This window comes from Calonectris borealis, chromosome 6 (assembly GCF_964195595.1).
Source record: "Calonectris borealis chromosome 6, bCalBor7.hap1.2, whole genome shotgun sequence".
Lineage (NCBI taxonomy): Eukaryota > Metazoa > Chordata > Aves > Procellariiformes > Procellariidae > Calonectris > Calonectris borealis.
This window is the reverse complement of record NC_134317.1, coordinates 32,546,512-32,559,975: the sequence shown is the minus strand read 5'-3', so window position 1 is coordinate 32,559,975 and position 13,464 is coordinate 32,546,512. Positions and strand designations below refer to the sequence as shown.

General features: G+C 41.4%; 1 protein-coding gene across 4 annotated transcripts in view; it reads right to left on the bottom strand.

Annotated features, from left to right (window-relative positions):
- The window catches only part of ANKRD44 (ankyrin repeat domain 44), a 144,394-nt gene that overhangs the window by 63,980 nt on the left and 66,950 nt on the right, over positions 1-13,464 (bottom strand). For all 4 annotated transcript variants that reach the window (XM_075153609.1, XM_075153610.1, XM_075153612.1 and 1 more), the window contains exon 3: positions 6,593-6,671. In XM_075153609.1, the coding sequence (XP_075009710.1) occupies positions 6,593-6,671 (79 nt within the window). The remainder of the gene's footprint in view (positions 1-6,592; positions 6,672-13,464) is intronic.

Genomic DNA, 13,464 nt, shown 5'->3' with positions numbered 1-13,464 from the left:
CATCTCTATGTGTATGCATTTTTTTTAGATCAACTGATACCGTTGGGGGAAATAAAGCAACCCTTTGCTCAGAGCACTGCTGCTGTCTGCAGGCGTAATGAAGGGAACAAGCCTGAGCAACCACCTTTTGCTTCCAGCTCCATCAGGCAGACCACTAAAAGATATAACCGCTTCCCTGCTTCGCAGATCTTGCTGGGATCAAGAAAACAGTACCAAGAAATGCTCAGGTTGAGGAACTGGGCACTTACTACCTCAGCTTCTGTGGGTGTTATTCAGCAAACATCAGAAGAAGAGGGATGAAGGAGACTATCCGTTTGCCTTCTGTGCAGTTCAGTGCTAATGTGTACTCTGACAAAGACAGCTGTGCAAGAGGATGGGTTTGGGGTGGCTTGCCAGAATAAAGGGTAAAGGAAGAATATTTAACAACTAGAGCGGTGCTGGCTGCCTGCAGACAAAAAAAAAAAGGATCCTGCATATTTGTGTGAGAAAACAGATTTGTTTGAAAGACATATTAAAGCTATTCACTGATGTGATACCCCAGAAAGGAAATCTAGTGAAAAGGACTAGAGAAACCAATTTTAAAAAGGGCTTAACCTGAAAACGTTATACCTCTCAGGTCTGCAGGTAGCAGTACTAGTCTGAGAAGACTAGCACGTGCAGAAAAATTTTAGAGAAGCACAAGCGTCAGGCACATAGCCTGGATGAGCCTCTGAACTTCATGAACAAAGGGATTCTTAAGCTTCATTTTTCACCATAACTTAAGTGCATACAAAAGCCTGTAATTAATAAATCACACTCTCTGAATCAGAAGTACTTTCTGAGAGCTGTTTCTCAGGAATATTAAGGTGCTTGCCTCTGAATCACAGTGGTTACTGGGAATTGTGCTAGATAATCAGAGAAGAAACAAGTTCTTTCATATTTCCACAAGTTGGGATATAATTTTTTGGCTGCAAGAAAAAGAAAGCTACTTTCATAACTATTGCAACAATTAGAGGCAATCCTCCAAACTCACCTCAGAACCTGGTACCTGGTGGTACAACCTGCCCTCTGGAAAAACACCATTTAGAAAAGACAACAGTTTCAAAGAGTTTTCTAATGAATCTGTCTAATCAAGGAAGCTGTTACCTTCTTTTGTCTTCATGAGAAGGCCATTATGGTTGATACACGTTAGGATCCTGCCCTTTGCCTACACTGCCCGAGGCTCTAGAGACACCAACAACCTCCCCCACCATCCCATTATACTGATTTGTCCTGGTAGGGCCTCGGGGGTTCAAATTGCCTAGATGAATTCCTAATGACTGCCACCAAATACCTCTTTTCGGGTTTAGAAATTTATTTTGTATTTGCCTTGGTTTTTTGCCTTATGTTCTTAACTAAGGTTTCTTTTGGTTTATTTCTACCCATTCACTAACTCCTACAAGCAGATGGTTGCAAATCAGAAAGGCTTATGTGTGGAGTAGCAAAGTGTGACAAACATATCATTTCTCAGTATTCAACAACTCCAGTGGCATTGGTGAATACGAAGATGATTAGAAAACCTAGGGAAGTGTCTCCGTCAGTAGCTATTCATGCCTTTCACTGATCCACTTACCCTTTGAAATAGTTGCCAAGAAAACAGCTAAAGAAAATAACAAAAGCAAAACAATACCAGTATAAATAAAATCATACACAGCATGCTATCAGCCTTTTCTTCCTCAGCTGTTTTCCACACCCCTTTACCTCTTTGTGCTTTGGGGCTCTTTATGTGACAAAGTGAAATTGCTCTCACATATCTAATGCAATGCATCGGCTGAATACGTTTGTGATTTCTGTTTTTAAAGAGCTGCACAATTCAGCTGTTGCCTGTTACAGGAGCCGCCGTTGTCCATTGACTGAGGTGCACATTTTCTGAAGAGACGTTTCAAAACGTTTCCCTCCGTACTGCCCATTTCCTTCACCAAAATTCAGCTTTTAGGTTCCCAGCAGTTCCTTGCAGGCAACTGTTAATGACAATGAAAAAACTTCACCAGCACTGATGCACTCCTTCAGGGACAGAAAATACTGCCATTTTAAAGGAGATCAAGCAGAGGCACCTGGGGAGCAATGCTCATGTTTTCAAAGGCATCCTCTACCCTTCACGAACTTAAGTGTCCATCCTGCAACAGCCTGGGGGACAGCTCTTTGAAAGCACTGAGTAACACAGAAATCCAACTCTAAGTGCTCTACAACATGCTAAGGCACCTAAAATGAGCTGTGTCCAAAAACCTGAAGCTTAAATTTTCAAGTCCATCCCCCAACACTTCCTCAAAGTCACTCAGAAATTCAGTGTTCCTCTCTTCACGCTGGACCAAGTACCTTAACCATGTTTCAGTGCACTTCCTACAATACTCCATGAATTAATCTGTGTATTCATAAGGACAAAGAGGGCTGATAACACACTCAAATTGGTGTATATGATGTCCTTCACAGTACAATCTTCCTTGAAAAGATAAGCTGCTTTAAAGATTTCCCTTAACATCCTTTCAGGTAGCCACAGCACCCACCCACCCCATAAAATATCCACTTAAAAAAACCCTTCTCCAGAGAAAAACCTTTTCTCAGCCCCATCCTCTGCACTCTGCCCTCGGGAGGGCTCGTACTCGTGGGCCTGCAGGAAAGGCTTGGCTGTTGGATTTGCTCTGTGAGGCTGAAGTACGCAACATAACGTATAACGTTACAGATAAAATCAACAGAGAGGAAACTTTCTGTAATCCACTCTTCTTTAATATGGCTGTTTTGTAATCTTTGCCATCTTTCACTCTCAAATTTTTCTGCCAAAAGAGGAAATAAATCTGAAATTGCCTCTGTTCTTTTGAGTTCCGAAATAAACAACCCGATGCTGGCTTTCAGGAATAAAGTTAGTATCTCTTTATCCTAACCAAAGTACAATTTTCCATCCAGCACATCTGCCAAATCCACAGGTCTCTAATAAATCTAGATTCTGCAGTGTAAATCTCTGAAATTAGGGATGGTCAATGGAGGAAGGAAACTCTACTCTTTAACCTATTAATGACATTAATAACGTGCACCAACTCCTGCTATGAAACACAGCAACAGACACACAAAAATGTAAGTTAAATGCCCCCCCCCCCCCCCCCCCCCCCCCCCCGCCCCACAGACACACAATACAAAGTAAAGATCAGCAGGAATAAAATATAACAACAGAGCGGCACCACCTGATAGATGGAACTGGGACGCACAACATGAGAGCAACACACCACCGTGCTAGATGTGAAACAGGAACCGAACACCTACGTAGCAGAAACAGGAGGTTAGGCAGGACCTCCTCGGAGGCAAGTCCGGGTCACTTGCTAGGGAGGGAAATGGCCCAGGGGTCCCAGCCGGTGAGAGCACACAGGTCCTGGGTCACTCATGAAGGAGAAAGGAGATAGTCCCAGGACACCCTCCAAACTTTCACCCGAAGGGGGTACTCCTAATCCCTAAGGACAGGAGTCTCAAAGCCATGGGAAACGCAGGGAGAAGCCACCTCTCCAACCCGCCTATTCTTTAGCCTGCCATAAAAGAGGAAGCCCTGAATACGTGTTCAGCACCTTCCCCTGCTGCCTACACAACAGGGATGGCCCAGAACCTGCTGTGCACGTGACGGTCTTGCTTCCAAATCCATGTGGCAGAGCTTACTAGGAACCTTTCCAAAGCATGCTGGGGTTTGTCCTTTTCCTCAGCTATTGTGCAATTTATGAAGGAGGGATGTCAATATTGCATGCACACCCCCAGTGCATAAAATTCTTGCCAAGAAGCTCAGAGCCTTTTGAAATAGTAAGGCATGGTAATATTGCCAAGATCGCAAGCTCCTTGGTGGGGAACAAGGGGTGAGGGACTGAGCTCAAACATTATGTCCTCGGGCACCAGCTCAAAGCCCAGGAGGGGGAGAGGCACCAGCACAAATGAGAATGGAGCTTGTATTTGCCCAGACAGTTGTTCTTGCACAGCCATGACTGTGTCATCATACAGAGCTTCATTTATGTGAGATGGTTACCCTGGTCCTTCTCCTTCTTGACAGAAAGCAGGTGAAAGAGAAGTGCTCAAAGCTCCCTGCTTTCATGTAGCCTGGAAAAACAAAACCACACACCACATTTCCCCAGTTTGAACCGTATGATTATGGATCAGACATCTGAGCTGGTGTAAATCTACCTAGCTCTGACATTTAATGGGCCGGGGTGATTCATACCAGTTGAGGGATCTGGCACTTTCTCTCTTGTATCAATTCCAAACATTTCAGTGGCTACCTAGAAAGCCATTTCTGATCTGTCTCCAACCACCTGGGCAGAAGTTTTATTCAACAGACACTACATTTATTTCTGCTGCCACAAGTTCATGGGCCACAAATCTCAGAATGTGCATATTTCGTTTAATTTCTCTCCTGAGCCCTGTGCAAAATGCAATGGGTTGCTACTCCTCCGAGCTTCTACTCATGCTGAGAATATTATTGTTTAACGCCAACAGCAAGAATTTTTGTGCTTTCTCTCTGTGAAAACACCCTCCCATTTTAAGTCAGACAACAAAGTTTTTCTGCTTACGTAACTAAATTTTACGATCAGATAATCTTTTATGACACACTTTTACTAATACAGTTTACTGAATGAAGAGGTGATGCAAAGGGAAGATGCTGCTGTTGTCTTTGGAGCCTCGTTCACAGAGAGATCACAATAACAAAGAGTTGTTTATAATAAATCATAAATCTGCTCCTCCAAACCTCATAAACCTCCAAACCTGCTCTTGGATACAAGTACTGATGCTTATCATGAGTAATGATACTTCAGAGATTAAAGGACAATGAATAGGTAGAATATGCAACACAAGATTTATTTTGACTCGTGCTGAGCTAGTTGGGAAAGATCCACAGAGTTCCTGCAGACTGAACCCCAGCAAAGTCCCACTGACACAAAGTCCAATTTTTAAAAGCCCACATTATAAGTTTTTCACACTCGCTTGGATATATAAAAAAAAACCCAAGATATATCACTTGCATTTTATGCTGTTGACCAGACAAACCCTATAGCCTGTGGATGACATTTTGGCAGTGAGGTGCTGGAACTAAGCATCCCAGAAGAACACTAGAAAGTCTCCTTGCCTCATTAGGAATGTGATAGAAAACAAGAATGTTCACCAGGACATTTTTTAATGCTATTGGGATTCAGAGGAGAAATGGGCAGAACACCTTTCTCTTTATGTGGATATTGCTTGTGCTGTTACTTGCAAAACTTGAAAAAAGATACTGCTCCTGCAACCTTCTCACACCACAATGGAACAACAGTATGTGACAAACAACACACACTGCAAGAACACATGCACAGATGAAGTTTATTAACTCTTACCTGCCAGTGAAGAAAATCATGGTTGCATTTAGCATATTGAAAACCCACCCAAGCATAACCTGTCAGCGGAGGAATCTTCATTTAAATCATTCTGCTGGCATCAGGGTTAGAGCAGAAAGATCTGATGTATGATGTATGTCCCACTAGTTATCCTCATTAAGCAATTAGACAACTCAAAATGCCCAAAAATGTACAGAAGAAACACATAGCTACAGCAAACTGAATTCTCATTTTCTGCCTTCTCCAGGTGTGGTTAGGCTGGTAATCCAAAGAAATATGTTTGTGTGGTCTGCATGTGCCCGTTAGCAGCCTGATCTAACTCTGAAATTGGCTGGTGCTCTAGGCAGGGGGCTGGATCCGGTAACCCCTAGAAATCCCTTCCAGCCTGAATTATTCTAGCATTTGAGGTTGGAAATTAAAAGGTGCCTCACAATCACAGGACTGACAGATCTGAAATAACTTTCTAAAAAAAATATGCAACTCGTTTGAAGAAGCAGTCTAATAATTTGTGAAACCAATCATATAGTAAGGGGTTAGACGTTTGTACCACAAGGTTCCTTTCAATCCCACATTCTTAAACCCCCATAAGCTTTACCCTTACAGTTCTCCAGTTTAGAAAAACACTGCCTTTGAAATCTGCAAGCACATCCAGGAGTTTGCCATGAATTATGTGTACTTCTTGAAAGATGTCTGCTTTATGCTTTCTTCTGACATATTTTGATCATGCTTTTTGTCACATGATCATGATTTTTTGTTTAGATACATCCTACTGCACAGTTTCTATTCTCCAAATCAACTCCCTGTCTCTTAGAATCATGTTTCTAATGTAAATACCACTTACAATTCATTCAAACACATTCATAACTTTTTTGCTATTATTCCATAATAATTTTTGCTTAACAGGAATTCTTGGCTTGTACTCCAGGACGTGAGCCCACATTTCAAACATGTACTTCAGCAAGTTTCTGAATCCACAAATATTGTCAGTTTGAATGCTTTAGAAGTTTTTAAAAACTAGTTGCTTTGTTTATTAATTCTGCTCAGTCATAGTGCATGTTTTATAATTGTGTCATCAAATTTAAATATATTTTCTAAGCTTGCAAGAACTGCAACCAGCTCTATGAAACTCAGAAATAGGCACTGCCCAAAGCTCACTCATACATGCTTTGCTGGGGATTCCTTGTAGCTTTAAAATTAGCTAATTTACCTGTTAATAACAGTGAGGGACACCACCTTACCTGACAAAATGAGAAGCTCAATGATGTCGGCATCCCCCAGGAATGACGCAACATGAAGAGGAGTTCGTTTCTCAGCATCCTACAAAACCATAGATTGTCCAGTTATAAAAATGGTCAACAACTGCAAGCGTTAAAGTGTTAAAGAGCAATAGATTTGTATATAGTGTTTATTTTTCTATGTGTATTTCTGTTTATAATTAGAAATGCAATCTCAACCAGTGAAAGAATAAAATTCAAGGTCTGAACAACACACTTCCTCCCAATAATCCTCAACTTTTCTATCACTTGGTTCCACCAGACCTTGCAGAGACACTGTCTTTACTCTGATATCCTGTTTACAGGTAGATCAAATAAAATCAAATCTAAAATGAGGAAAGACGTCATCCTTGGGTCTCTTTCGGAAACATTTTCCACTGTAAGTATTGCAGCAACTTAATTCAGATGCTTCTGGACATCCGACTTGGTAATGCAGTTTGCAACACCAGACTCTTCAGAAGGATATGTCTGGAGAATGGCTTGGAACCACATACAAGGACAAGATGCAATCCTCTGAGGCTACAAAGGTTCTTGTACACCATTTAGCCTGGTTGTCTACAGCAGCCCAAAATGGGCTTGTACACCTTGATCGACCTTTAAACACAAATAAAGAAAATATTACCAGTCAGGTCTGTGTCTTTAAACTTAGAAGAATTGCTAATAATCATATATACAACTTCTGAAATACATCAACTATTTGATTTCTGTAGTTTTCAGCTTTAGGGAGTCACGTTTTCAAGATTTTCTTTTCTAACTTCCAGGGGTGTAAACACAGTGTTTACAAAAAACCCTTTCTTTTATTGCTTTATTCAGATGATTCCAGAACATAGGCCTTTAAAAGAAACTGCTAAACACTGTAATATGGGCAAAATAAAATCATGAGAACTGCTAATCACGTTATTCGACCCCTGTTTCCAGTCCTAAATGTATTTCATTTCAGTTTCTTAACCGCTAATACAAAAAAAAGTTCTAAGAAACTCATCAATCAAACTTATCAAATTACAACCTACGAGCACTAAATACTGTAAGCTGGTACCGGATTCAACACTTCCTGCAAATGATACCGACACAGAAACCCTACTGGTATTTACACTCCCTGAAACATATCTCTGAGCCTGTCAAGTAAAATATCACTTTTAACGTGCCCAAGAGGTCATCAACTGCAAGCTATTTTGGACTACCTTCAAAGTATGCTATAAATGTGGACAAATCAGTGCAGATCAGCAGAACCATTTGCCATGTGAAAGCCGAAAATTGTTTTCCAGCACTGCGAGGCACAGAACCACCGGTCACCAGAATAAGTTATGTTTAATTTTTGTATTTGTATGTTTTTTCAAACATACATGATGTATGTAGTCCTCAAATTCTGCTGCAGTGGGTTTTGATCTTACATATTGGGCATGCACATAAAACACTCAAAAGACAGATTACATGACAGCCTGGTTCTCACAGGTCAGAGGGAAAGCTATCTTACAGAACTTCACCTCCTCACACGGTAGGCGAATTAAAACAATATTAAGCAGCGTCCACCCAGCAGTGTCTGCTCAGGGACTGAAATCACAAGCTGGATTCTCTCATAAGCTCAGTTCCTACGACATAATCCACCACGGACTAGCTTTTACAGGCTACATGAGTGCATACGAGACCTTCCATAAGTATTGCTTCATATTACCTATCCTAAGGCTATCCACGGCAAAAAATATGCTAAGACTGATCAAACATTTGCACAAAAATAGAATCGGTTTTATTTATTTTTTTAGCTTGTTCATTTTAATGCATGAATCTCTCATTAGCACAATGTAGTATTTGTAATAGCTATCGTACCTGTCAGTGATAAATTTTGCGGCAGCTTCTTGCAACACAGCCAAGTTTGGCAACAGAACAGAGTAGTTTGAAGTTGAATGTTCATGATACAAGACCAATTTTCTATATCAAGGAACCAAGGCTATTCAGTGCTTTATTGATTATAAGTAATATTTTATACTAAACTGTAAATCTGATGGAAATTTGATAATTGAGGGTGGAAAGGACATGAAACAGAAAAGTCGAATTTTTATCCTTCTGTAACAGGAATAACTCTCTGTAAGTATTCTCAGCTTTCACTTTTTAAAATCGACACAAAATCCTATCAAATTAAGTGAGAATGAAGTCTTCAGAGAAAGATGGGTTTAGTCACGCAACTGAATTTAAGCTTAATTTCTCCAAGAGGAAAAAAACTCTAAAACTTCTCCATTTATCACAACCAGGCACAAATCAGAGCTCGCCCTCACATGAACTAGCAGACGACAAAACCCGATGTGTGGTACAGAAAATTAAAAACACAGGAAAGAGCCCTACAGGCAACGTTTTCAGGAGTTTGGCGGGGAGAAGTCCGCACACAACGCCTGCAGTTGAGCAACTCAACGGAGGAACATCCTCAAGTTCCTGTTTACGCTCTGCTCGAGGCTGAGACAGAAAGAGAGGAACGGGGGCATCTGCCTATCTGTCCAACCACACTCCTTGCGTCCTCCTCAGAGCCGTGTCCCGCTTCAGCGAGACTTCAGTAGCTCACTGGCTTTGCATCTGGCCCACGCACTAACGTCTACTGAGCTACAGATGTCCCTGTGGCATGATGGTAGTAAAAGGAGTACAAATAAGTCAACCAATAATGATCTAAAAACTGAAGGCTACGAACGGAGAGAGGAATAAAAAGAAAATGTGTCGTTTCAGGGAAAGGTCTGGCAGTACCCCAAACCTGAACACACATTATCAAGGCAAGGAAAGGAGCTGGGGAGAAGAAATGATAACAGGATTACAAACAGCATTAAGACAAATAATCAGACCTGCTTCAAGTGCAGTTCTCAGAGGAACAAAAGGTCAGTAAGAGACAGCAAATAAGCTAAACAGTGGCTAGAAAATCATGCTGAGATGACATAAACGTTCTCTCCCCAAAACTGTATTAGTGACTTATATTAGTTCACAGAAAAGATGATGCTGCACGTTAACATTATCTGTACACTTTTTTTTTTTCAAGTACAGAGAAAGGAAATTAAGAATTTAACAAACAGGCGATCGAGGACAGAAGGCCTCAGCAAGAAAAACACTCAACACATGCTTAAACCGTTCAAGTGATCACAGTGACACTGATAAGGCCCTTCACAGGCTTAAAGTTGGGCTAGTCCTTAAGTGCTTTATTGGATCAGAGCCTTGGAGTACACGAAGATTAGCAGAACAGTGGCTTGGATGAATCGTATCAGCATATGTAAAGTATTCAGGCACATTAAGAAAAAGGCCAACAGTTTCTGCTCGACACAGCCTACATCTCAAAGGAGATAATGGATTTGAACTTTTGTGTCAACTGCAGCTGTTCAGATCAGAAGATGTTTGGGACAATTATTTACTATTAAAATGTAAGTGCAACTGCTACAGAAAATAAATGTCTGTATCTTCTTTATGTCACCAAATTGCCTGAGCAGCCAACAGGAACAGTTCAGCACAGAAGGAGTTAATGCACCACAGAAACCGAGTTAATGAAGTCTCACTGGTAAGAAGTGTTTGGATTCCCACCGCCTTCAGGCGGCCAGCGATCTGCCCGTCAGGGTGGCAGAATAAACTGAACGCTATTAGAGGCACATGAATGGCTACAACTTCCATTGATACAAGTCTAACCAAAACAATAACAGAAACAAACCTCCTGCTCATTAACTCCATTTACTGTTGTTACATCTGAGCACACCTTATTTAAATAGCACAAAACAGCTGGTACCATCAAAAAAAATCAAACATTCAGATACAACTTGACTTCAGGAAAATTAAATATTGGGAACTGGTTAGGAACTACTGAAGAGGCTAAAAGCAAATGAGCAGCTACTTCTTGGGCTATTTACAACCGTTCAGAGCCAAAAGCTGATGCTGTACAAAGAAAATCTCTGCTGCTTCAGGATTTCCTCCCTCTCACAGATTCTTTTATTAAAGCCCGTAATTCACAAAGCAAATCGAAATGCTTAACTGTGAGCACCAGCTGGGAGGTGACAGTCAAGCTGTGTAGCTTATGCCTGGTGCTCTTTCTTCTGCTATTACCAAGCACAGAAATTCCCATCTGCAAACACAGATCCTGGTTCCAGCACCTCTCATGTCCACAGTCCTCAGTTTAGCCTCAGAAACAAAGACTTTTCTGGACTGAGTCTTTAATTGCCAAGTGCCCATGAGGTGGAAGAGGCAAATACTTTGATCTTCTAGAGACAAGAAAAATTATCTTCCCTCTCCCCCCCAACTAACACTTTCCTTCCATGAAGCTGACAGTAGCTTTCATGCTAGAAAAAGACAACTTTTAAAATTAATTACTAATCCTAGACTGAGACTGTAGAGACTATTATCCTAATTAATGGAAATATTTTAATGTTTATAGCAGCAAGTTTCCAATGTAAGGCTCAAAAGATAGACTTAAATAACTCCTCCATTTTTATAAATGCAATATTGACTTGGGGGGGGGGGGGTTGACGGCATGGGGAACATACATCACTCGTGAGTTGATGGGAAAAGCAGATTTAGACAATTCAGATATTTCAGGCTGACATTGCTACCTTTGAAGAAAATAAAGCAGCTACAGCCGAACACTGCCATGAGCTTTTAATGGCCTATACATCCTTAACTGTCTCAAACATTTTGAGGACGCTGATAACATGAGTCACCAGCATAGATATACATAACTTAGTACCCACTAGTATACTAGCATGCCATACAAAGCAACTTAGAATATTTCAGACTCTCAGTAAACTCCAGCAGAATCTTCTTCACAGTTCAAACATCTTCTTTGTAAAATACAAAAAATTATATTTATTTTCTAAAAGAAAAAATATTTTTTCTAAATAAAAGTCATGCTAATTATTTTGCATCGCAAGCATCAATGCAATTACTCAATTTCCTTACATGATTGAGAATTGTTCATAATTTCCTTCTGTAGAAAAAAAAATTCTCCATCACTTCCCACTTAAATTAACAGCATATCAAGCACTACTAGAGGCTAAATACCCACTGAAAACACAGCTATTACCTAGCACCAAACTGTCATACTGTGTCAAAGCAGAAGCCTTCCAAAGTTCTTGACTAAATCCTCCAGAAGACTTTCCAGCACAGCAGAACTACATCTAGAAGAGGAGCATTTACTTCCAGGATAGCTTTATTCTCCTGCAAGACTCCACAGTGCCAAAAAGAAAATCATCATTCCTTGGACGAGAGCAGAGATGAGGGTCTGGTTCCCAAGATTACTGAAATACCACATTACGGTCTCTCTTAGTCCCAAGTCAAACATGTCACTCCAAACTGAACGACAAGCTGTTTTCCACATTAGCTATCCCAAGCGTGCAAAGCCTTTCAGACTCACAATCCTAAACGTTTACGCACTTGTACCCTCAAGCACTCATACCACCTCAAAAAGCATGCTTAGCAATATTACAGAAATATATACAACTTTGTGTGCCTAGATAAAGCCTTAATCCCCCTAACAAAAGCAGTCCTGCAAATCTATGCCTTACCAAGTAGGATAATGAGAAAAAGAAGTAATGACAGCATACATCCATGTCTCTCCATAAGGGCTTCCTTCTTGCGCTCCTTATCCTGTACTAAACCACCCTCTAAACACATGGTCCTGCATGTAAGACCTTGCAATCTCTGCTGGTGCCACTGCCCCTTCCTCTGCAGCGAGAAACAGGCTGGAGCCCGTCCCCAGCCTGGCCCATCAGGAGTTCCTGCAGCCCACCGAGATCTGCTGGCTCTGCAGCTCTGCTTTAACGAAAACAAGCCAAATTCAGCTAAACCATTACCTTCTCCTAACCTATCTCGTTTTGGCGAAAGTGGGTGGGGGAGCATTTGCACAAGCAGCTCTTGACACTGACGGGCAGTGAGAAGCAGCAGCTTTTCCAGCTGGCAGAGCATCGAGCAAAGAGGCTACGAGGATCCAGCCCAGAAGGCCGTATCAGCAGGCATGCCCCAACTGCAGAAACAGAAGTAACTAAGTTTTGGGAAAGCAGATGTTGCCTTCAACAGTCTCACTAGTGAGGTGAAGTGGTATATTATTTACTTTCCAAAAAAATATGAATGCAATAGAAGATATTCTAGGGACATCAAAGGTTTGCATATATTTTGGTTTTTAGGGTTCTATCCAAGAGAAAATGCAGGATTAGGAGATAAAGAGTAAACTGGAGGGAAAGAAATGTCTGGTTTGGCTTGCAAACATCACATTAGTTATGGGGAAGAATACTGGAATACTGCCTTTTTTGTTTGGCTTTGAATATTTTGAAGGGAAACTAAGCTGGAAGACTGAGATGAAAATGGAAATTTTACAAGAAGGATTCTGGTAAAATGATGACATCGCACATAAGAACTGGACTCTGCAGATGCAGGGTGTTTCACAGCTGCATGTATTACGAATCCCAGCTAACCAGGGGTTACCACTGGATCCAGAATGATCCCTAGATTCTGGGGGTCATTCCCTCACGTTCTTCCCAAAGTAAAAATAGCACCCCAAAAAATCCCCACCTACACACACATAGCACGATCACCCTGATATTTCTAAATGTATCAAACGGCAAGTGTAGAGGATGTCTACCTGAAACTAATCCGATGGTGTCGATAGTCCAACCCAATATCCCAAATGCCCTGGGAAAACAGGCTGCTGAACATCGCCCACAGCCAGACCACATTTCCCACGGAAACGGCGCGTATTCAGTACTCAGTGCTAGGGAATCGCTCACCGCCAGCCAAGTGTAACGCTGTCCATGCCCTCAGGGTGCAAAAGGAGCATCATCTTCCCCCAAAGCATAGCTAGGGACTGGAGAGGTCAAAGTGACGATTACGGA